The sequence below is a fragment of the Phalaenopsis equestris genome, unplaced genomic scaffold, assembly GCF_001263595.1.
Source record: "Phalaenopsis equestris unplaced genomic scaffold, ASM126359v1 Scaffold000136, whole genome shotgun sequence".
Taxonomy (NCBI): Eukaryota; Viridiplantae; Streptophyta; class Magnoliopsida; order Asparagales; family Orchidaceae; genus Phalaenopsis; species Phalaenopsis equestris.
This window is the reverse complement of record NW_018164578.1, coordinates 1,158,715-1,183,104: the sequence shown is the minus strand read 5'-3', so window position 1 is coordinate 1,183,104 and position 24,390 is coordinate 1,158,715. Positions and strand designations below refer to the sequence as shown.

The 24,390-nt window shown below is 35.8% G+C and overlaps 1 protein-coding gene across 1 annotated transcript in view; it reads left to right on the top strand.

Moving 5' to 3' along the window:
- The window catches only part of LOC110021638 (annexin D2-like), a 39,619-nt gene extending 22,347 nt beyond the window's left edge, over positions 1-17,272 (top strand). Inside the window, exons 2-4 of the mRNA XM_020720205.1 lie at positions 6,935-7,080; positions 7,208-7,426; positions 16,666-17,272. Of these exons, the coding sequence (XP_020575864.1) occupies positions 6,935-7,080; positions 7,208-7,426; positions 16,666-17,238 (938 nt within the window). The 3' untranslated portion in view covers positions 17,239-17,272. The remainder of the gene's footprint in view (positions 1-6,934; positions 7,081-7,207; positions 7,427-16,665) is intronic.
- Positions 17,273-24,390: the final 7,118 nt, after the last annotated feature.

Genomic DNA, 24,390 nt, shown 5'->3' with positions numbered 1-24,390 from the left:
ACCACCATTCCTTTCAAACTTAATTTTCCATTCTACTGTTCTTGATTGAAGTCACAATAATTGTTCACGAACGCTTAGAACTTCTAAACGTCTTTACTATTGGCCTGCCCAGCAAGGGAAACATATGAGTTTTCATATTTGGCGTGCCTCTACACTAAAGAACCTGTAGAGCAAAAGCTCAGATGTAATATTGACTGGGCAGTTCAGAACTGTAATACCAACTGGTTGAGGCACTTTATGATTCAACTCAGGTCCGTGGTGTTATCCAATTACCTGCTACCAGGGCTTAGAGTTTATTTTTATTTAGTAAAGATGTATTTATACCTCTAAAATATATGAGTGCCAACTAATCTATTTGGTAAGAGCCTTGGAAGTTGTTGACAAGATCTTAGGCTCTATCTTCTTCTATACAACAACAATAACAAAAACAAACCTTTATCCCTCTAAGTGGGGTCAGCTAATTGAACCCTTTTCTCCATTGTGTTCTCTTGAGTGTCATATTTTCATTTAATTCTAACAATTTAATATCATTTTTGTACATTGTGCCCAAGTCATTTCATGTATACTTCTTTCATCATCTATATGCTAATAAGTTCCTACCTTGTGAACTTTCTGATGGGAAAAATATTTTAGCTAATATCATGATGGATCATTGCCTACTTTGTTGGAGAGTACCTAATTTTGTTGGTGATCTTATAGTTCTTATTCTGCTGGTGGCAATTTTAGTCGTACTATGAGGTTCCTAATTAGCCTTCTACAATTCTGAGCTCACTGCATTGCTTTGATGTTGACTAGACGTTCTTTGATATGCTGTGGTCAATATGGAACATTTTTTTTTGCTTATTTTGTTGTTCGTCACATCAATTTCATAACAGTTACCTTCTCCTCGGCTATTTATGTCAAGTTAAATGTTGGAATCAGGTCCAAAAAAGTAGCATGATATGGAAAAACAAAGTAGTATTTTTCCTAGCTCTTTTGAATTGGAATGAATCCTTTAGATAATTTCATGGTGTAACAAAGAAAAAAAAATATTACGATTTTTTGATATAATTTTTATTTGGATGAGAAATAAAATGATTTTTCTTTAATGCCTTCAAATTTGATTTGTCTGACTTTTGAATACTCCAGAAACAGTTTCTTTTCCTTCATTTATCTAACTTACTAGGAGGAGATCCAGACCCCTAAAGTATGTGCTATATGAACACTGGATTAGCCAGCCTTTTAGGTAATTTCATGGTGCAAGTAAAAAAAAATCATTACGTTTATTTAATATTATTTATGTTCCGATGAGAAATAAAATGACTTTTCTTAATTTTTTCTAATTTGGTTATTCTGTTTCTGATCCTCCTGAAACAGTTTCTTTTCCTTCATCCAACTTACTAGGAGGAGACCCAGATCCCCAAAATATATGTGCTATATGAATGCTACCATAAAATCAGAAGGAATAATATTAAGGGCTTGTTGGGGATCATTTTTTTTTTTGTTTCATTTTTAAAAACATGTTTGTTTAATTTTTTTTTTTTCGTTTTTAAAAACATCTTTGTTTAATTTGTCTTTAACATGTTTTTATTTTTTATTTCTAAAAACAAACAAACAGGTTTTTGAAAGCACTTAAAAAACTATTGGGTGCTTTGAATGTTTTCAAAAACAATCATATCTTAATCAAACAACTAAATTTGTTTTGTTTCAAGTCAAGACGACGACAACAACACCAGGCCTTTATCCCACTAACTTGGGTCGGCGACATGAATCCTTTTTCTTCATTGTGTCCAATTGAGTGTCATATTTTCATTTAATTTCAATAGATTAATATCATTTTTTTATACAACATACCCCATTTTTTTTAGGTCCACTTCTAAATTTCTTAAGTCAAATCTAAAACATTTACTATCCTAACCGGATCATTAGATGGTCGACGTGTAATGCGACCAAACTATCTAAGATGACTCTAATCTTATTGGCCACTGGAGCTACACCAACATTTTTATGGATACATTCGTTTCACATTTTGTCTAAGTTTCAAGCCACTCATCCACCTAAGCATTCTCATATGAACAAGACTTAACTTAGTTTTACGTTTCTCTTTTATAGGCCAACCTCCTGCACCATAAATCATTGCATGTCTCACCACCATCTTATAAAATTTTTCTTTTTGTCTAAGCGGGACTTTTCTGTCACACAATAATCCCGATGCATTCCTCCACTTCAAACATCCAACTTGAATCTACTAATAACTTCCTCATCTATATCACCATTACTTTGAACAATAGACCTAGATATCTAAAACGTTCACTTCTTTTAATGATTTAATCACCAATAATTATAACTTTGCCACTAAATATATTTCCGCTAAAATTACATTTCATACATTCAGTTTTAGATCTATTCAAACGAAGTCCTTTAGACTCTAATGTAGACCTCCATAATTCAAGTTTTTCTTGACCTATTTCTCTAGTCTTACCCACAAGAAGGATATCATCGATGAAAAACATACACCAGGGCACATCCTTTTGTAAATTTCTAGTAAGCATCCATAACTAAAGCAAAAAAATATGAGCTTAAAGCCGATCCCTGATGTAATCCAACTGAAATAGGAAAATATTTGGTCAATCCTCCTCCTTGAACGCAAGTAAAAGCTATAGTATACACATCTTTAATGACTTGAATATAAGTCATATAAACATCTTCTTTTCTAGAATTCTCCATAGAACTTCTCTTGGAACCTTATCGTAATTTTTTTCTAAATCAATAAAAATCATATGTATAACCTCCTTACTCTCCTTGTACTCCATCAAACCTTTCAATAAATGTATAGCTTCTATGGTTGCTCGGCATCAACCCAAACTGATTATGAGAAATCTTTGTATCTCATCTTAACCTATGTTCAATTACTCTCTCATAATTTTAATAAATGACAGATTAACTGAAGTTCTATATAATTTGTGCACTCTTGTGCATCATCTTTATTCTTAAAATTGGTGACCAAAATAATCTTCCTTTGGTGACCAAAATAATCTTCCTCCACTCCCCAATCATTTTTTTAGTTTTTAAAATAATATTAAAAAATTCAATAAGCCAAAAAACTCCCAAATATCCTAAATATTTTCACACTTATATTGAGATATATACTATCAGGTCCTCCAACTGAAATAGGAAAGTATTTGGTCAATCCTCCTCCTTGAACGACACAAGTAACATCTCTAGTATGCTTATCTTTAATGACTTCAAAAGAAACATTTTTGAATGAGCTAGAAGAAATAATACAAATGATACCTTTTTGAAGAAAAAATTTTTTTATTGAAGGAGATTTAAACGGTCATGATGGTAGTGGTAGAAAATTTTTGAAATATTCATAGTGGCTACAATTTGAGTGATTAGTGAAGAGGATAGAATCATATTAGATTTTATTTTAGCTAATTATCTTATTATTGTTAATACTTTATTTAAGAAAATAGGTGAACATATTATTACTTATAAGAATGGATCTAATAAAACACATTATGATTGTTTTCTTATGATAAAAATAAATGGCTGAGAATGTAAAGATTGTAAGGTCACTTCAAGTGAAAACTTAAATACTCAACATCAATTTTTAATTAATTTTTTGCTTTTATTTTACCTTTGTTTGGCTAGTTTATGCATTTATCTTTTACTCTCTTTAATATTTAATTTATTATAAAGATCACTAAAAGTAATATTCTTAGCATCACAAATTATTCTCTTAGACTCTCTACATATCACCTTATATTTTTTTTCAGTTCTCTAAGTTTTTACATCTATACTAATGTTTATAATAAATTTTTTTATATTTTATCTTTTCTTGCATAGTATTATTCCACCACAAACTATTTTTATTTATATAACTTTTTCATTTTATTCTCCAAGTGCATCTTTTATCACTTGTATAATAGCGCTTGTTACTTCATCTCACATATAATTAGTTTCATCATGATCATCCCAAATCTTGAAATCGTATAGTTTATTCATAAAAATAATTTTAATTGTATCTTTTAGGTGTACTCATCTAATTTTATGATAATGTTTAATTATATTTTTTTCTTCCAACTCGTCTTAAAATTTAGAACTAATAATCGGTGTCGAATACTTAAATTTTCACTTGGAGTAACTTCATAATATTTATATTCTTGATGATCTATTTCTCTCATAGGACAATTATCAATTTGTGTTTTATTAGACCCATTCTTATAGGTAATAAGATGCTCACCTCTTTTTCTAAATAAAGTATTAACTATAATAAAACCATAAGCTAAAGCAAAATCATTTTAAAACAGTAGCCATCATGAATATTTTTAAAATCTTCTTCAACTCTACTAATATGTTCATTTAAATCTTTTCCAATAAAAATTCTTTCTTCATGAGGTATCATTTGTATTAATTATTACAAGTCATTTCAAAATTTTGCTTTTGAGCATATATCTAAGCCTACTTGAGGAGCATAAACACTTGTAATATTAGAAATCTTAGTATTAACAATAATCTTTATGACTATAATTTTATCTTCAATTTTATTAATTTTACAATATTATCTTTTAAATTCTTATCTATAGTTAAATCTACACCATTTCTAATAGAGCTCCCACATGAATATCAAAATTTAGAACATGAGCTATCAATCTCTTTAGTGTTTTCTCCGACCCATTTAGTTTCTTGAATGCATAAGATATTTATTTTCTTATGGACAATAATATATACTAATTTTATTAATTTGCCTGTGAGTGTTTATTTTCAAAATTCTATTCTTGAATGCATAAGATATTTATTTTCTTATGGACAATAATATATACTAATTTTATTAATTTGCCTGTGAGAGTGTTTATATTTCAAAATTCTATCCTAATATTAGTTTCTATGAAATAACTTTATTTTCTTATGGACAATAATATCTACTAGTTCTATCAATTTGCCTGTGAGAGTGTTTATATTTCAAAATTCTATCATAATATTAGTTTCTATGAAATAACCTTTTTTCTTCATCGGTCCATAATGTGGTAACTCTTACTTATTTAACACAAGACCTGAGTGTCGGTGTAATGGCTCTTGCACGTTTTTCACTGTATTCAGGTTATAAAATGCTTTGCTTTCATGGGACACCGTGACATTTATACATTGGAGTCTAAAGGCCTTCATTTGTAGAACTAAAACTGAATACATAGAATGTAATTTTAGTAGTAGTAGCTCTAGTGACAGAAGTGTAACTTTGGATGATCGAATTATTAAAAGGTGTGAACGATTTAGATATCTCAGGTCTGTTATTCAAAGCGATGATGATATTGATGGGGATGTTAATAGTAGAATTCAAGTTGGTTGGTTGAAGTGGAGGAATGCTTCGGGCCTTTTGTGTGATAGAAAAGTACCGCTTAGGCTGAAAGAAAAAATTTATAAGACAGTGGCGAGACCTGCAATGCTCTATGGCGCTGAATGTTGGCCTTTAAAAGAGAAGCATGATACTAAGTTAGGTGTTGTTGAGATGAGAATGATTAGGTGGATGAGTGGCTTTACACTTAGAGACAAAATGCGAAATGGTTATATACGTGATAGGGTTGGTGTAGCTCCTATGACGGACAAAATTAGAGAAAGTCGTCTTAGATGGTTTGGTCACATTAAGACTGACCATTTGATGATCCGATTAGGAGAGTGGATGTTCTAGACATGGTTTGGTCACATTAAGACTGACCATTTGATGATTCGATTAGGAGAGTGGATGTTCTAGACTCGACTTATGTTAAGAAAGACAAAGGTAGACCTAGGAAGACTCGGGCTTATTGTATAAAAAATGATCTTAATTTATTAGAATTAAATGAAAATATGACACTAAATAGGACGCAATGGAGAACAAGGATTCATGTAGCCGACCCCATGTAGTTGGATTAAGGCTTTATTGTTATTGTTGTCATCATTTTTTTGGACAAAATTTACATTGGTTGTCGACTATCGGACACAATCCTCAATTTTTTGTATTTGGTGCTTGGGACCCAGCAATAACAGTGTTTTTAATGTACATCAAAACATAAACAAAACAAAATAATAGCAAAAAATAGAAAAAAAAAACAAAATTGACCCCAAACGACCCCTAAAATTATGAATTCTACTTTGTTTTGGAAATATTATATTAATCCTTTTGCTTGTAAGTTGGGCTATGTTTTCCACTTTGTGACAAATGATTTTGACTGTGTTCATATTAGGAGCCGGTTGGGGTAACTTTTATTTTTTGTTTCTTATTTTTCTTTTTAATTTTATTTTATTTATGTTTTGATTTACATTAAAAATTTATTGGTGGTGACATTTATTTTTATAAGCACTTAAAATACTTACAAATCATTTTAATAATTTTTAAAAGTAAGTTAATTCGCCTTGAAAAACAATATATATCTACATATATGTGTGTGTGTGTGTGTGCTATATATATATACTAAAAATAAAATACAAAATTGATGTCATGCACTCTTCTATTTATTTCCAACGGACATATTTGGTAGCATACTATTGTTACTGAGGAAGCATAAGGTGAATGCATGCACTCTTCTTTTCACTTTATCAGTATCTAACAGTTTCCATAGAAAATGGAGTGCGGTGGAATTACCATGATTTAAATTTGATAGCAGGGTAATTATTTTGAATATTAATACTACCTCTGCTGCTTTTAGTAAGAAATATTGAAGTCCAGCACAAAGGAATTTATAAATTAAATTATTATTCCAACCAATTGAATGACGGCCTCATCTATTTATAGAAATTAGAAATGGAAGCTCGTGGGTAGGAATCTAACATTTATGAATTGGATTGCCTTTTTCTTTGTTGCTGCTTCTTTGCTTAAGTTTTAGTTTCTCGTCTGTCCTAAAATAGCTTAAATTTATTTTCTATACATGTTTATCATGCTCAGGACTTGCGATTTCATTCTGTGCGTAAACTGCAGGTTATAATTGTTTCGTTGACCTGAGAGATGTGGAGATCAATGGTTACAGAAATGCTGAAGAACTCTCACCTATTCGCCCCAGCCTTCCTGATCTTTATAACCAGGATGCTCTTTACATCCTGTCTCAAAAGAATGATTATTACTCGGCGAGTTTTTTTTTCCATTTAAACCATTTATAGTGCTATGTTTTTTTTTTTTCCATTTAAACCACTTATAGTGCTACTGAAAAATGCATTATCTCACTATTGTAGCAATTCTCTTTTTTCTATGCAGCATATGGTGTATCTTCAGCTAAGCGAGCCTAGTGACCGAGATGCTGAGATAATTCGAAGAGCAATGTATGGTTATAGTACAGACCTCATTCTTGTTATGGAAATCGTATGTACTCGATCTTCATTAGAGCTGCTATCAATTAAGCAGGCATATAGGATGACGTATATTTCCTTACTCGAGCATGATTTTGCAACAAGGGCAAATGGTAGCTTGAAAGAGGTAATCATTTTGCTTTGCTTAAAAATCCTCTGAAGACTGCTTTAACACGTCCTAGCTTTCTTGATTTTTTCATATCGGAAAAGAGCAGATTCCATCATTGTTGCAACCATTTTAATTTAAGTGGTATTAAGTGTGGATCATTGGATTTTAGTATCAAATGAGCTACTCAAGCCTCATTAAGGGTCTCTTCTTGGACAGCTTTTTCACTGCTCGGATTTTTAGCCAAACATTTATTTGGCTGTTAGTTTTTTTGATATTTTTTAAAGAATTTTTTGGTAAAAAACTACTTCTAAGAATTAGATCTGATAATGTGCGGTAACTGTAAGGAAGTTATTGGCCAAATTTTTTTTAATAAAAAAGTAAACTGTAATGCCCACTACTTTCATAAAAATTGCTTTCCCAACAGTAATTTTGTAGTCACCTTTATAAGTTGTAGCCACCCAAAATAGAATGTTGAGGATTGGACCTTCTTTGGGGTCCTATTGGTAAAAAGGGAATATTAAAGAAGTTTAGGGGTTTATTTATAAAATATTATAATACCTCCATGTTATGAATGTACAGATTAGATTTTGAGATCAATTTTTACAAATTTGCTATCAGAGCCCTAGTCGCCTGCTACTACTCGAAACTCTCAATTTTCTCTTCCGTCAGTGTCGTGCTCATGTGAACTTCTTGATCCGGTCGAGATAGCGTACAAAGACCTAGATTGATATAAAGAGACCCGAAACTCCCAACTTTCTGCTTCGTGCTTGCAAAGCAGTCGTGTTAGAGCTAACAAAAGAGGCTTCGACAAGGCGGGAGCTGCTTCTGTGGTATGCGCACACAGCTGTGCTTTCGTTGCCTTCTCAACAAGCTGCGACTAGATCACAAGGAGGTAGGGCTAATTGAGCCGCTTAAGTGGTCTGCGTACACAACAATGTTGGTGTTGCCTTCTCAACGAGCCGCGACTATATCACAGGGAGGTAGGATTGGTGTGATGTTACATGTTGCTCGGGAGTGAGGAAGGTAGCGGAGCAGGGCCTGCGTTGCACTGAACGACAAGGAGGTGAAGGATCGAAGCGGCTGTGGTTTTGCATGCGACTTGAGTGATCTAGACTTGGATTCTTGTTGTGGAGGATGTCAGGAGATGTAGATAGTGTTTGATCTAGACTTGGATTCTTGTTGTGGAGGATGTCAAGATATGTAGATAGTGTTGGAGATAAATGATTGAAACTTCTGGGGAAGATAGATCCTGAAATTCTGAAAGTCTTGGTTGGGCTTATAGAAGGAGCTAGTGTCTTGATGGGAACCACTACCTCAACACGTGTTCCGGCACAAGTAAAGCTAGATCTCCCCCTGTGGATCTGAAACTTTATAGAGTGGTCACATGTCTGAGTTGGTCACATCGAATCTAGCCAAAGAGAGACAGTGTTGCGAGGGATGAGTGGAGGACCAGACAAGTTTTGCTTTACACCTGGCTACTCAACTTGATGGCTCCATCTATTGCCTTGTCAGTGAATGACATTCAAAAGGTGAGCGACAACTGTGCGAAGCTGAAGGAGAACTATGCTAGAGCTGAGAATCACATGAGGTTGTTTCAGATTCAGCGTGAGATATAAGCAGTGGTTCAGGGTGATAGATTGATTTAGGAGTACTTCATAGAGCTGGAGTGACTATGGGCAGATCATCATCGCTTCTCACTTATATCAAGCTGTGGTGATCCAAAGTGCAAGAAAGTGGAGCTTTAAACAAATTAGGACTATGTAGTTTCTGGCCCATATAAACTCGACCTTTAATCAGAGAAGATTTTTTCTCCTAGCTCAGACAACTATCCCTTCACTTGATGAGGTCATTGTTGCGGTGATACAGGAAAAGAGTCGCATGAAGCTACATTCTGAGCCAAGTGGACTTCCGAGTGCACGGTCAGCTTTGGTTGTCTCGAGCACTGGTATGATAGATGTTCAAGGGGAGACTCGCAAGTGCTACAACTATGTTGAAGTTGGGCATTTAACAAGTCTTGTCTTAAGCTACTTAAAGAGAGAGAGGTGAACATGGACAGGGGGGAGGCTGTGGTCCTGGTCGTTGTGCTTGAAAAGATGGAAACGAGGGCTACCACCCAAATCTGATGGCAGCTACTTAAAGAGAGAGAGGTGAACATGGACAGGGTGGAGGCTGTGGTCCTGGTCGTTGTGCTTGAAAAAATGGAAACGAGGGCTACCACACAAATCTGATGGTAGCGTAAGAGGGAGAGGCAAGTGTGGTTTTTACCATTGAGGATCATGAGTATCTGGAGTTGTTGAAGGGGTAGCATAAAACACCAGAAGATATGATTGAGGATGCTTCTAACCAGTCATCATCAAAGGGTAATATTGTCACTTATGCTTACTCTGACAATTACACTTGTGATACACAGGCTTATGTCACTATTTCCACCATAGGATCATCAGAATGGATAGTAAATTTTGGTGTATCTTGACATGTAACAGGTATTGCTAGAAAGTTTTCTTCCTTTACTCCATTAGCAGTATCAGAGAGCATCTAGATTGTTGATGATATAACACAACCTGTAGTTGGTAATGATACAGTGAAGAGTACTAATTATATTACTTTGTCCAATATTTTTGCATGCTCCTTTTCCAGTGAACCTTTTATATATTAGTGTCATTATTCTTCAATTAAAATGTGTTGTTTTTTTATATTCGTAAGGTGATCTTTCAAGAGAGAGATGAGCCGAACACTTGGGATTGGAACGTGGGATAGTGAACTCTGATACTTGGACCGGGAAGGGATGGACTCAGCTTTGACATCGACGGTAGAGTGTACTTGAGTAGTAGAATATGGGAGGAGTGTGGAGGATGTGTTGTTGCTTCATCGCAAACGCATGAGATACTCTTGTTCTAGTTTATTGAGTCAGTTGTAGCATTCTTTGTATGAAAATGCAAATAAACAAAAGCTTGTTTGTGTTGCATGTGAGTTTGATAAATTTACTAGGAGCATATTAGTTTTAGGAACAGGAGTTATGGGAGTTTTGACTTGATACATTCTGATGTTTGGAGATCTTGTTCTACAAGTTCTATGAATATTTATCTATATTTTATGACTTTTGTTAATTGTTTTTCTCATGTTACGTGGTTATATTTGATGAAAATAAGGGTGATGTATTTTCTTGCTTTAAAGACTTCCACAAGGCAATCTAAACTCAATATGGTGCAGTGGTGAGGGTATTGAGGTCTGATAATGAGACAGAGTATACCAACAATGCATTTGTGCTATACTTGTTAGCCTATAAGATACAACATCAAACCACATGTCTATACATGACAACATAAAATTGAGTAGCAAAAAGGAAGAATATACATCTTCTAGAGGTAGCCTGAAGCATAATGATCACAATGAATGTCCCAAAAGCACTTACAGGGGCAAACAATTTTGACAATTGCTTAATTGATCAACAGGATGCCCTCAAGGGTGTTGGATTGAAAGTCTCATTGTCAGATGTTGAAAAGAGATAATAGCGGGATCATTTCATTGAAGGTGTTTGGATGTGTATGTTTTCTGAAGGATAATAACCAATTAGTAGGAAAGTTGGATTCTAGAGCTATCAAATGTGTGTTTGTAGGTTATTTGCTACCTAGAAGGGGTATGTCTGCTGGAGCACGATAGAGAAGAGACTATTTGTGAGCATGAATGTGTCATTTAAAGAATTTGAAATGTACTACACCCAAGAGTTGATCTCACCCTTTGATGATTCGTCAGATACTAGAGATATGAGACAAGACAGTGTGAGTAGCAATTGTGAGAGAGTGGTACATGTGGGAGTTTTTTCTTGTCTTATGATGTGTGATGAATCTGTTGAGGAACCAAAAAATGAGGAGAGTGAACCCAAATGTGGTGAGATTCTGGCTGAAGGTGAGCTATGATGTGTGATGAATCTGTTGAGGAACCGAAAAATGAGGATAGTGACCCAAAGGTGGTGAGATTATGGCTGAAGGTGAACTAAGGATGTATACAAGGAGAAGGAAGCAAAATGAGGAAACGGTGCTTGCAGTGCCACTTGTGCTAGCTAGTCCCTTCTCCCGGTCTTTCCTAACTCTTGAGACACATATAGTATTCATCTTTGACTTAGAACTCCCAGGTGATATGATTCCTCTTCCTTCTCCTAACCCCCCAACTTTAAGGAGGATCTCTCGCAGCAATGTGGGACATCCTGCCGATCATTTTGGGTTGGAACATATTATTTATAATTTTGTAACATATTCTAATATATCACCTTTAGATGGAGTATTAACCTTTGGACACTGACTCTATATCCAAGTGTTGGCAGGTTGCTATGGAGGATCCAAGTTGAAAGCAGTTATGCATGAATAGCTTAGGGATCTCGATAAAAATCGAATATGAGAGATAGTGTCACTACCAACGGGGAAAGAAGCAGTTGGATACAAGTAGATCCTCACAATAAAACAAACTCCAGAAGGGAAGGTGGAGAGGTACATAGCACGAGTGGTTGTGAAAATGTATAATTAAACATATGACATTGACAATGATGAAATTTTTGCACCAGTAGCTAAGATGAGCACATTGAGAACATTGTTTTCCCTGACAGTGAATGGTCGGTCGAGATTACACCAACTTGATGTAAAGAATGCATTTCTTCATGATGAGTTACTGGAAGAGGTATATATGGAGATTCCACTAGATTCCGGTACAGTCTATATAGTGGGCAAGGTGTGTAGGCCTATGAGGTCATTGTATGGCTTGAAGCAGTCTTCTCGAATTTGGTTTAACAAGTTTAGAAAGACTTTGATGGACATGGGATATCAGTAGATCAATGCAGACTATACGGTATTCTTTTAACAACATGAATGTCACACCATTATATTAGTTGTGTATGTTGATGTCATCATTGTCACCGGTTATGGTAATACAAAGAATGCGTAACTTATGATAAGATTAGAAATGAATTTGAAGTAAAGGATCTTGGGCATCTTAGATACTTTTTTGGGATTGAAGTGACCCGTGGACAAGGGGATGGTCTTATCCCAAAGAAAGTATGTATTTTATTCTCATGAAAATAGGTATGTTGTGGTGCAAACTTGTAGTCTCTCTAATTGACCAGAAGGACAAGTTGAGTGCAGAGGTAGGGGAACCAGTTGATTGTGAGAGATACGAGAGATTGGTGAGCCGTATGATTTGTCTGTTTCACACTCGACACGACATCACTTTTGTAGTGAGCGTTGTGAGTAGCTCCATGCATGATCCATGGAAGAGCCATATGAATATGGAAATCAGATTCTGAGGTGTCAAAGTTTTAAGAAAAATAGGTTGAATACTGAATAGACTCGATTCTGAATCGGCTCCATCCTTTTCCCTTTGCTTTCATTCCATTAAATAATAATCTTACAATCTATTTTAGGTACAAAATAAAGTGCATAATCTATTTTAGGTAACTTAATAATACATATTTATAATCTAAATATTCAGCTAGAAGAGAAATAAATCATAATAAAGATATTGGAAATAAGGAAGTTTCTAATTATAGAAAACTCTTAATTTAGCTGACTGATTTCTATTCTTCCTGATTGACATCTCCTCTCAAATTGATGCTGACTGATCAGGAAGCATCAATTTGTCAATAAGAAGCTGATAACATTGTAGAAACTGAAAAAATTGTCGCGACAAAAAATCCTCAAGTTGTCGAAACCGAGAGTGCCGAAACTGAGTGCCGAAGCCGGAGAGTACTGAAGCCTGAGAGTGCCGAAGCCGGAGAGTACTGTAGCCTGAGAGTGCCGAAGGCCAAGAGGCCAAAACCTGAGAGTACCGAAACCTGAGAGTACCGAAGCTCGATAGACCGAAGTGGACGAATAATAATACAAACATAACAACCCCATTCCTGAAACCCCATATCCCGTCGGAGCATAACCATATCCCACCGGCATCGCCGGAGTCCCGCATCCATATGGTTGTGGCGCAGCGTAATATCCCGCCAGCGGGTATGCAATCATCGGTTCCTGATCCAGCTTCGCCGCTGCGGAGAGCGGGCGACAGACCTTGTAGCTAACAAAGCGAGTATCGCCAGGAGTGGCGATAATGTCGCGCACGGGAATTTGAACGAAGCCGACATCGCGGTCTTCGAGTATGCGATCAGCGCGGGGTAGGATGCAGAGCAGGTGGTGGATTGCTTGTGGGGATGAAGTGGATCGTAGCGTTCCAAACATGGTTCCGTCCACAATCGCAATCGGGGGCGATGCGCTGCCGAAAGCGCGGGTCGTCGTAGGATATGGTGAGGATGGCGTAGACGCGCATTTGGGTGAAGAGGTTGACATTTTTCAAGTCTTTTGTGGAGATCAGGGTGAGATCTAGCGTGCAGTATGCCATCTCCCTTCCTCCCTTCCTCCCTTCCCGTCTCTCAAGAAGGTTGGCGGGAAGAGAGTCTTTGATAGTCCTCCAAAGGATTATCCGTGATTAGGGCAAAAATTTTGCTCTGATATCATGTCAAAGTTTTGAGAAAAATAACATGAATACTGAGCAGGCTCGATTCCGAATCGACTCCATCTTTTTTCTTTGCTTTCATTCCATTAAATAATAATCTTACAATCTATTTTAGGTACAAAATAAATTGCATAATCTATTTTAGGTAACTTAATAATACATATTTCTATTCTAACTTAAAGATATCGAAAATAATGAAGCTTCTAATTATTGAAAACTCTTAATTTAGCTGCTTGATTTTCATTCTTCCTAATTGACATGAGGTACCTGAATAATACACCATGGAAGAGGTTGATCTGCCGAAAGAATGGGCATATAGACATTGAGGGCTTTTGTATGTTGATTGGGCAACGTGTGCAAATGATAAAAGATCTTTCTCAGGATACTGCATGTTTATAGGGGCAACTTGGTCTTTTAGAAGTACAAGAACCAGTCTGTAGTAGTGTGATTAACGACAGAGTCAGAGTACAGGGTCATGACCTTAGGAGTTGCAGAGATGATGTGGCTGAGAGCCTTGTTGGTCAAGCTTAAGGTGGACTAATGAACTAAAATGAAATTGTGGTGCGACAACAAATCAGCAATCAACATTGACAACAATCTGGTGCAACATGATAGAACAAAACATGTGGAGATTGATAGATTCTTCATCAAGGAAAAGCTGAATAATGGGTTACTAGAGCTAAGTCATGCTGCCACTGGAGAGCAAGTGGGTGACTGCCTCACTAAAGAACTTAGTTCATTAGATTTGTCTAGGTTATGTGACAAGATGGGCTTAGTGGATATCTTTTGCCCATCTCGAGGAGGAGTGTTGAGAATTGGACCTTAATTAGGATCCTATTGGTAAAAAGGGAGTATTAAAGAAGTCTAGGGGTTTATTTGTAAAATATTGTAATACCTTATTTAAGCCCATGCCATGAATGTTCATATCAGATTTTGAGAGCAATTTTTTCAATTCTGACTTTAAAACTTATCATGTCCTTGGACAAGCCCGGTTTATGGTGGTTTTGGTCCCACTGGATTTAATAATGCATGTCTTCCGTAAAAAAACTGTGGTATGGGTTAATTGTTGGATCCTGTTAGTTATGATTGTTGGATTGGACTGATAAGAACGATCAAAATTAAGAACTCATATGATTTATTAATCAAGTTGATATTAAATCAGATTTGATTGCAATAGATTTCCAGTTAAATAGACTTGTTCAGGTTATTTATTGGTGTTTGATTGTAGTCACTGGTAGCTGGGGATGAAAAATGACAATGGTGGCCAATGATTGTTGATGGTGTTAGGTAGTGGTTGGTGGGAAATGATCAATGATGGTGATTGTGCGCAATGATAGTGGTCATCGGCTGGCTATAGTGACTGACAATTGGCAATGGCGAGCGATAGATAGCGCCAACTAGTTTTGTGCTTTCAAAAGATGTCAAAGTTTATATGCCACCCTTGAAGGGTTGCTTAAGTAACGGGTACAGACCAATCACTAGCTAATAATATGGGCATCTATTTTAATCTCATTTATTAGAGCAAGTCCATGAAACTAATTTTTTTCAGGGCTGCTTAAGTAATGGGTGAAGATCAACAAATAGCTTGTCTATAATATTTGATTATTAAATGTATGAGCTACTAGTTATTATGTTAAGTATGGACCACGAAGTTGGGGTAGATTTTAGTGTTATGATCTATTTCAAACTCAAAGTTAAAGCTTGCAGGTGATGCAAAATTAATATATCTACATCAAATTTAAATATTCAATTTGGCCTTAAAGATATAAGCCTGAGAAGCCAAACTATTGCATGCTTAGCATATCTCTTTTGCATGTGCAAGCTCCCTTGAATCTAGCTTTTTTGGTAAAGCAAAGGTCCATGCAGCAAAGAAGCCAAGAAGGTGCCCACTCCAGTTGCCTTCATTCTGAATCATGAATATTTTTCAGCTATTTGATTTTGAGATTTAATTTAATACAAACATACTTTGCCCTGAAGAAACTTGATTGTTTCCTACTTATTGACACATGTTAATATTTATAAAACCTATTGAGGCATGGTGAACGTCTTGGATTTAATTTTACATTTGATAGTTAAAAAATATGTTGGTATAGAAATATCAAGTGAATTGGCCCTCTAAATTTAACTTCTTAAATTGAAATCACTTTTAACAACTGGTGCATCATGTCTGAATTTAGTATCCCTTTAAATTGCACTAACAAATGTTATTAGAATCAATGATTCAATTATAATTAAGCTGTTATTGCAGTTTGTGGCTAAACAGCTCTTGGTTGCCTTTTATCATAATTGAGCAAAGTTTAGAAGAATGAACTCTTATGAATGATGCATGCTGTTGTGGGGCCTTTTGGTGTATGATACTTGATGACTTTGTGTTTAAGAGGAATATATCGCTGATAGAAAAAACTCTCTTGTGAGTGATGGATTATTAAAGCACGTGAAAGTCAATCTTAATTTAAATAATTAAAAAATATGTTATTATAATGATACCAAGTAGTTAATCATGATCAACACTCTCAAACTTTTAAGCTGAAAATAAACTTGATTGTCATTGTATTAGCCCTATAGTTAGTCCCACTTTTGTTCACACTCCCTAACAAAAAAGAAAAATAAATAAATAAAGAATTTGATTTTCTTATTGCATATATCTAAAATCATTATTTCGTAAACATTAGTTTGAAGATTTATACATGGGGACATAACATGAGTGTTGTTATATGCCTATTTGCGATCAAACATATTTGAAAACAGTGAAAAACTGTTGAATTTCTCAGATTCTTTCAGCCATCCTGAATTCAAGAATTTATGCTGGAGAAAGGTTCGATACACGTAGGGCTATGTGTGATGCAAAGATTCTCTATGAAGCAGTCACAAGTTGTAAATTCATTGATCAGAAATCCATCATCTCTATCTTGAGTAAGAGGAACGTTGACGAGATGAGAGTAATACTTTCCTCATTCAAGCACCTATTCGGCCAGGAATTCATTAAGTTCCTGAAGAATAATTACAAATGCGATGAATTTGGAATCCAACTCCGAGCTGTAATCCGTTGCATTCAGTCCCCAGAGAAGCATTTCGCCAAGCAGCTACGCACGGCCATGGAGACTGGGGATGCCCCGGAAGTGCTTATCAGAACGGTGGTTACACGCACTGGAATCGACATTAAAGAAATTGATGGTGCTTTTTCTGTGAAGACTGGAATGTCGCTAGAGAGTCTTATAAAGAAAGAGTTTAACTGCAGTTATGAGAGTTCACTAGGGTGGGTTTGCGATGGACTTATTTCACTGCTGAAGAATTCAAAAAGGAAAACTGTTGCTGTTACCATTCTGGGGTTTCATGAGACATAGAATTGCAATAAAAATATAAAATAAAGTATACATTATGATTTATGATTTGTTTCAATTAGAATTATATTTTTTAGAAATATTTAAACAAATATGTGATGTTTATTTCTTGATTTATTTGCGTGAATTGTTGTGTATCATGCAGAGTCTTATCACTATTTAGTTTTTCAGATTGTGGGTACCCTCTCATTTGGCTTTTTTTTTTTGTGTTGCTTTTCAGAAATCTTTATTGTGGGAAGCTATTTCTTGTGATCAAATTTGCTATAGGAAAATTATTTTATTTTTTTAAATAAAATATTTTTATTATACACAATAACATTTAAAAAGTTGTTTTTCCACCATAGTGTTACCATCATATCGGCAAATGCTCCCCACCTTCCACCATAGTGTTACCATCATATCGGCAAATGCTACATCAGCCCCTCCCCACCTGACCATATTATCCCCAATGAAGTTGCCCTCCAAACTGCTCTTGCTTGTACTCGTGACCAATTGATGAACTTTGTCACCAATACCTCTTTAGCTATTTCATCTATGCCATCCATATCAAAAGCGGGCAGGGGGCGGGGGTGGGGAGGCGGCGGGGTGCCTCCATGACACAAACACGTGCCCTTTACCAACATTGCTGCATGAAATATATGTGCTTTGCAAAGTAATATATATACCATTCACTGCAATAATTGGGGGAAAAATCATAGTATTGGTCTTGTGTGTTTTTTTTTGAGACAAAACTCTCAATATTCTCAATTTCTAACCCTTTCATCAATTGGCATTTTAGTATCTTCCCTCATAAATAAAGCCACAATAATTTTCACTCATTATCCAATGGCCATATTTGAATTGAATGGAATGCTAAAAATATCTCTTTTTTTTCCTTTAGAGACTCACTTTTACTACAGTCATGACTTGTTCGTTTTCTCCTTCATCAAGTTCGTTTGTCTCATCTGCTACGTTGATAACAATAATGGCAAGAGGAAAGCCCTATGATAATCGATTACTTTGACACTTATATTAATGAACCATGACTTATTTTGAGGGACTTCAACTGTATTTGCTTAGTAGATAAAAAATCTACTGGCATGCCCTCTCTTTCCTACAAGCTATTGGACTTCAAACTCTCGTATCTTTGATTATGTGCCTTCAGATCTTCCCAATACTAGTATCACATTTAGTTGGTTCAATTAGCAACTTTTAAACCCATGAGATGTTTGTTGGATCGAGCCTTTTGTAATGATCATTGGATGCACACATATCCTCTATTTTAGTACAGAGTTATGGAACCACTCACTTCATCACCCTTTCTTCTTAATTTTGCTTGGAAATAATATCAAACTCAATTGTAGATTTATTATTAGAATATTAATGGCTATTACTAACCGTTATTAATTCATGTTATTATTCTGAGTTATTATTGCTTTCTTTTTTTTCTACTATATCCTTTTGTCGTTGGGCCTCTCCTTGTTGTCGGCTGACCCTTCTAGGTGTCGTTCCTCCCTCAAGCAGACCGGTTCTCCAATTTTCACCCTCTCGAGCCCAGTCCAGCCACCTAAGTCTTTTTCCAAGTTTAGGGTCACCCTCCGACCGGCTGGGTGCCCCTCCAAAACTTCTGCCATGACCGCCAGGCCAACCTCCCAGCTGCTGGAGTCCCCTTCTAACAGCCTAGTCTCCCTCCAGGTTCACCGGAGCTCCTTCTGTCTCCCATTCCAGCTGGCCCGATATCCTTTCCAGTTGGTCAGAGACTTGTTCTAGTTGGCCAGGATTCCTTCTGAATCGTCGTACTATTAGTCTGACAGTGGGGACTCTCTCCAGGACAGTTGGAACCCCTTCTTGAGGTTGTATCTCTCCCATCCAACGACTGGAATCTTCTGATGTCTGAATAACCCAACATCTCCTTTAGCTTAATCAGAATCATGACGGACTCCTCCCACAGTACTATTAGTCTGACAGTGGGGACTCTCTCCAGGACGGTTGGAACCCCTTCTTGAGGCTGTATCTCTCCCATCCAACGACTGGAATCTTCCGATGTCTGAACAACCCAACATCTCCTTTAGCTTAATCAGAATAATGACGGACTCCTCCCACACTGAGCCACCATCAGAAGGTGTTCTTGACTCTACGGGAAGATCGACTCCAACTTCCAACTTTCATCCCTCTACAGATCAGAGGACCGGAAAACAACACGAATTTCTTGATCCCATAAACTTTCTCTAATGGTCCCAAGCTGTATCATTGTTCATCAAAGAGCGTCGGAAATTCAGTCTCCTCACTGGTATGATTCTTGAACCTCCAAAAATTGACCCTACATATGGAGCTTGGAAAGTGGAGAATTTCATGGTCATCTCGTGTCTGATTAACTCAATGGAGACTTCCATTGACCGATCACATATGTTCCTTCCATACACTAGTGCCCTCTAGACGACATTCCGTGATACCTACTCCTATGTAGAGAATTCCAGTCAACTTTATGAGTGTCTAAGAAAATATGAGGGGCAAAACAGGAATCAATGACCGTGACCCTATAGTAGAATGGCCTGGTTGCATTATGGATGGAGTCCAATATCTCTGTCGAAGTGTAACCATTTGTCCATCAGTAAGTTGAAGGGGCAAAACAGGAATCAATGACCGTGACCCTATAGTAGAATGGTCTGGTTGCATTATGGATGGAGTCCAATGTCTCTGTCGAAGTGTAACCATTTGTCTATCAGTAAGTTGACTTATGACATTGATTGTGTTGCTCATTTTTCTCCTGATGTTTGTGTCGTTCAGGACAGTTGTTTGAGGAAGATGATTAGAACTGCTAAGCGAGTAGCTGAGTTTTACTTCTTCCAAGAGAAGCACGAAAAACGACGACATTTCACCCAGTAGTTGCAGCTTATTCAATCCACTGAATGTCTTATTATGTTGCACTATCGTTTGGGTCATCCTAATATACACTTTTTAAAACAATTGTATCGTTAATTTTTACTAATAAAAATCCTTCTAATTTGAAATGTGAGACCTGTCAGTTAGCTAAATTTCATCATCTTTTGTATGCACCCCACACTTACACGTCTTTCGCTCTTTTTTCACTTATTCACAGTGACTTATGGTGACCCTCTCGCACTCTCTTCTACACTAATAAATGGTGGTTCCTTAATTTGATTGATGAACATACTGGGATGACATGATTATATATTTAAACGACAAATATAAAGCTGCAATCATCTTCAAAAACTTTCACACCTTCATTTTAACCCAATTCAAAACTTCGATTCAAGTTCTTCAGAACAACTATGGTCGTTAATTTCTTAACTCTGTATTAGATGAATTCTTGGTAAGTAATGACATCCTCCACCATAGCTCGTGCACGGACACTCATCAAATCGAGTGAAAAAATCGACATCTCTTCGATGTTTTCTGTTTCAATCTAATGTCCTAAAATGTTTTTGGAATGATGTCATACTTACCGCCACATATCTCATCAATAGGGTTCCCTAAAAAATTCACAACTTCTAAACCCTTTTAGCCACCTTGAGGTCGTGCTTGATGCTTCATATTGCACAAACTTATATTTTAGGGAGGCAGTTCGTCTTCATGGCATACTCACGAGCATTACCTCAGATAGGGATGTGAAATTTCTCAACCAATTTTGAAGGACTTGGTAGGGTAAGTTAGGTATGAAGCTTCAGTTCAGTTCAGCGACTCACCCTCAGACAAATGGGTAAACCGACGTTGTAAACTGCAGTTTGGGAAACCTTCTTAGATGCTTGGTGGGAAGAACATTAAGCGGTGAAATTTGGCTATGTTTCTTGTGGAGTTTGCCTGTAATCGTTATACTAGTCAGTCCGCAAGTCACAACCGATTTGAGATTGTGTATGAGCAGAATCCTCTTACACCTTTATTGTTGGTCTCTATACCGCTCACTATTGAGCTTAGCGCCAATGCTCAGATTTTAGTCAAAGATATTTAGATCCAACATGAGTAGATCATGAAGAAAATTGCTAAGCAAAACACTTAGTACCAGAAATACGACAAGTCCAAGAAAGCTATGGTTTTCAAGGAAGGCGACATGGTATGGATCACGTTGAAGAATGAGCGACTTTTTTGTAAGTTCATTTGGGAAGCGCTAGCCTGGAGCTGACGGTCATTTAACTAAGAAGATTAGCGGCAACGCCAATAAGACTGACCTTTCGGGGTATTACAATATTTATGCAACTTTTAATGTCCTTGATTTGGTGTTTTACTCCGAGGGTCTGAGTATTGTCGGAGACGAGGACGAAGCCCCTCCTACCTGGGGACAATGATGCGAAACACGGGCCTTTCCATAGTACAAAGATTTCGCAGTATCTAACTTGAATGGTCGCGAGAGTATGGACCGAGCTGAAAAATTTTTTTTTTTCTATCTTTATTTTTTGCAAGTTTCCTTCTTTTGTTTCCTTCCTTTTTTATTCTTGTCTAATTCTCTATTTTCTAATTAGGTTCTTTTTTATTAGGGATATATATATATATTATTATTATATAAATAATATATGTAATATATTATTATATAAATAATTATATATATATATGTATATATATATTATTCTACTCTGTTTTTAACAGGAAACTGTCACATGCTATTTTCAGCATGGAATTGCACTTTTCTGCACTCGTTTGTCGTTGTCCTAACTGCCGTTTGTGCCCATTACCAGCCTCCTTCCATCTTTCATCCTCCCACACCCGGTTTCAATCCTACAACCTCTCCAACACCTTTTCTATCTTATCAAACCCTCCAGAGGCTCTAGGATGGTGTCAGTTTTATAGCTCGATTCATTAGAACTTTTATTATGGATGCTCTTTTATTCTGTTCTCTGAGTTTTTTCGAAGCAATGATGAATTTCAGCCTATTAAAATGAGACTCACTGATTCTTATCATTTTTTCCTATTCTGAGATTTGCTCTTCAGCAACTATTTTCCACTTTAATCCATTTGGATAGTAGAATGGACGTTTTCTACAGCATGATAATTTAAATTTTTTTATTTTGGATGTTTTTAGTATTATTTCTACTGCTTTTTTTATAATGTATGATTGGCAATCTCAATAGTCGTTGCTCCTTCCAGATCTTTTGGATTTCCACTTGTTGCAAACCTCAGACAGCACTAATGCCTCCGTGTTACTTCTGAGCTCCTACAGCTTGAATAGCTTGCATAGAGTTTAAATTTTAATATATTTCAATTGGATAGGTCAGAGCTTTTCTTTGGACTATTTATTTATATCTGTGTTTTTTGGATTCTTTTGGATTCTCTTGGCTGAATCTTTGAGGAAAATCGTATGCCACTTGAGAAAATAGCCTGTTTCAATGTTACCATCTATAAGCCATACATTTTGGTGGATTTTGATTGCTAAAATGAAGGTTTTTACTGTTCATTTTTTTGGAGGATGAAGACATTGTTGGTTATATGAATATATCGCCGCTACTTGGTATTAGACTGCTGAAGTCTTATTGGAAGGTGATGCTTCATTTTTTTTTATTATGAATGCACTTTCTAGTGGGCTTATTTTGTCTGTTCTTTTTTGCTTAAACAATGATGAGAGCTGATTGTTCAATCATGCTCCTTTCTGCCTCTGTATATATCCTATTTTATTATTAGTTGGGTTTTTAGGCTTTAAGTTCAACATTTTTCCCTTTTTTCTTTATTTTTTGAGAGAAAATTATGGGACATCAACGGTAATGTCTTATAATCATTTATTTTTCAACAAAAAATTTGTTGGAGAAAGAACTGTTGCAGTCGCCACGGCGGACTTAAAAACTATGCACAGAAGGTTATTTTTGGTAGCCATTAATGCATATTAATTGAGTCCATTTATAGTAAAAAAAAATATAAATATTTATGAAGGTGTCTGTAAAATCAAAGAGCAAAATCATACATTAAGAAAATTCTCAAAACCATTCAAGCTATATGGTTTTTACGCTCGTGGCTTTCCAATTTAGGGGAAATATTTGTCTACGTAATATTGACGCAAAGCTGCGTGTGTAATTATACCGCAATAATTCGGTTGCGCGGTTATTAAGTGTTTATTGGGAGGTTATTGAGGTATTAATTTCAATAATTTATAACCCTTATAACCTTCCAATAACCTTCGCGAGTTTTATTTTGATGTTATTCATAGGTTATTATGAGGGTGTTGAGAGGTTAATGAAATTCCGCACGCAGAATTGTGTGCGTATTACGACACATATTTCTCCTGATTTAGGAGAAAAATTTGCGTACGTATGACGTTTGCAGATCTACGTACATCAGAGGTTATTCAGAGGGTAGTGGGGGGTTATAGGTAGGTTACAAAGATGTTACAAGGATTATAACGTGAATATAACCCCCAAATATCCTATGTATAACCTCCAATATATGCAGCTCTGCAAACTTCTTAAATACACAAAATTTTCCCCTGATTTAGGGGGATGATTAGAGTAAAGGAAGCATCTTGTAAATTTCAGGATGTGCATAATGAGTGGTAAGTGATACGAAACAATGTTAGAAAAGAGGAGGATACCGACAAGATATCATTTCGATCTTCTAAACGTGATTTTTTTTAAAATGTTTTTTTCTTTTTTTTTTTTTTTTTATTTTTTTTTATAGGATTGTTAGCTGTAATAATGCTGCCTCTCAATATTCTAGCCTCGGACTTTGGATTGCTTTTCGAGGGGGAATTTGAGGACTGTTCAAAGCACCCGTTAAATAATAAACTAGTATTTTAGCATTGAATGAAAAATTAAAACATACTTAGGTAATTAAAGACAAATAAGTACGATGGCACACCTCAATTTTTATGTCAAATTTTAGAAAGAAAGAGACATCATGGAGTCTGGCACAACTGAAATAATTTAATACATCAGTCTACTCTTTTTCTAAATTAGAAAAAATGTAGTTAAAAACATTATCATTATAAGTGTGCAACAGTAGTTCATCAATAATAGTTATAATTTGTTCGTAATAAATGTAGTTCTCGATGATAGTAGGTTGAAGGAATGTAGTCAATTGTGATGGAGACAGTAATCCGTCATGAATGTTGTAGATGGTGGTCGTGGCTCTAGCTTGTCATATAGATTATAGTTGAAAGTCATGATAGTAATTGGTTGTGTGAGGTGAAAATTGTTGTCTCATAAAGTGTTGATTGACCACAAAAGATGTAGTAAG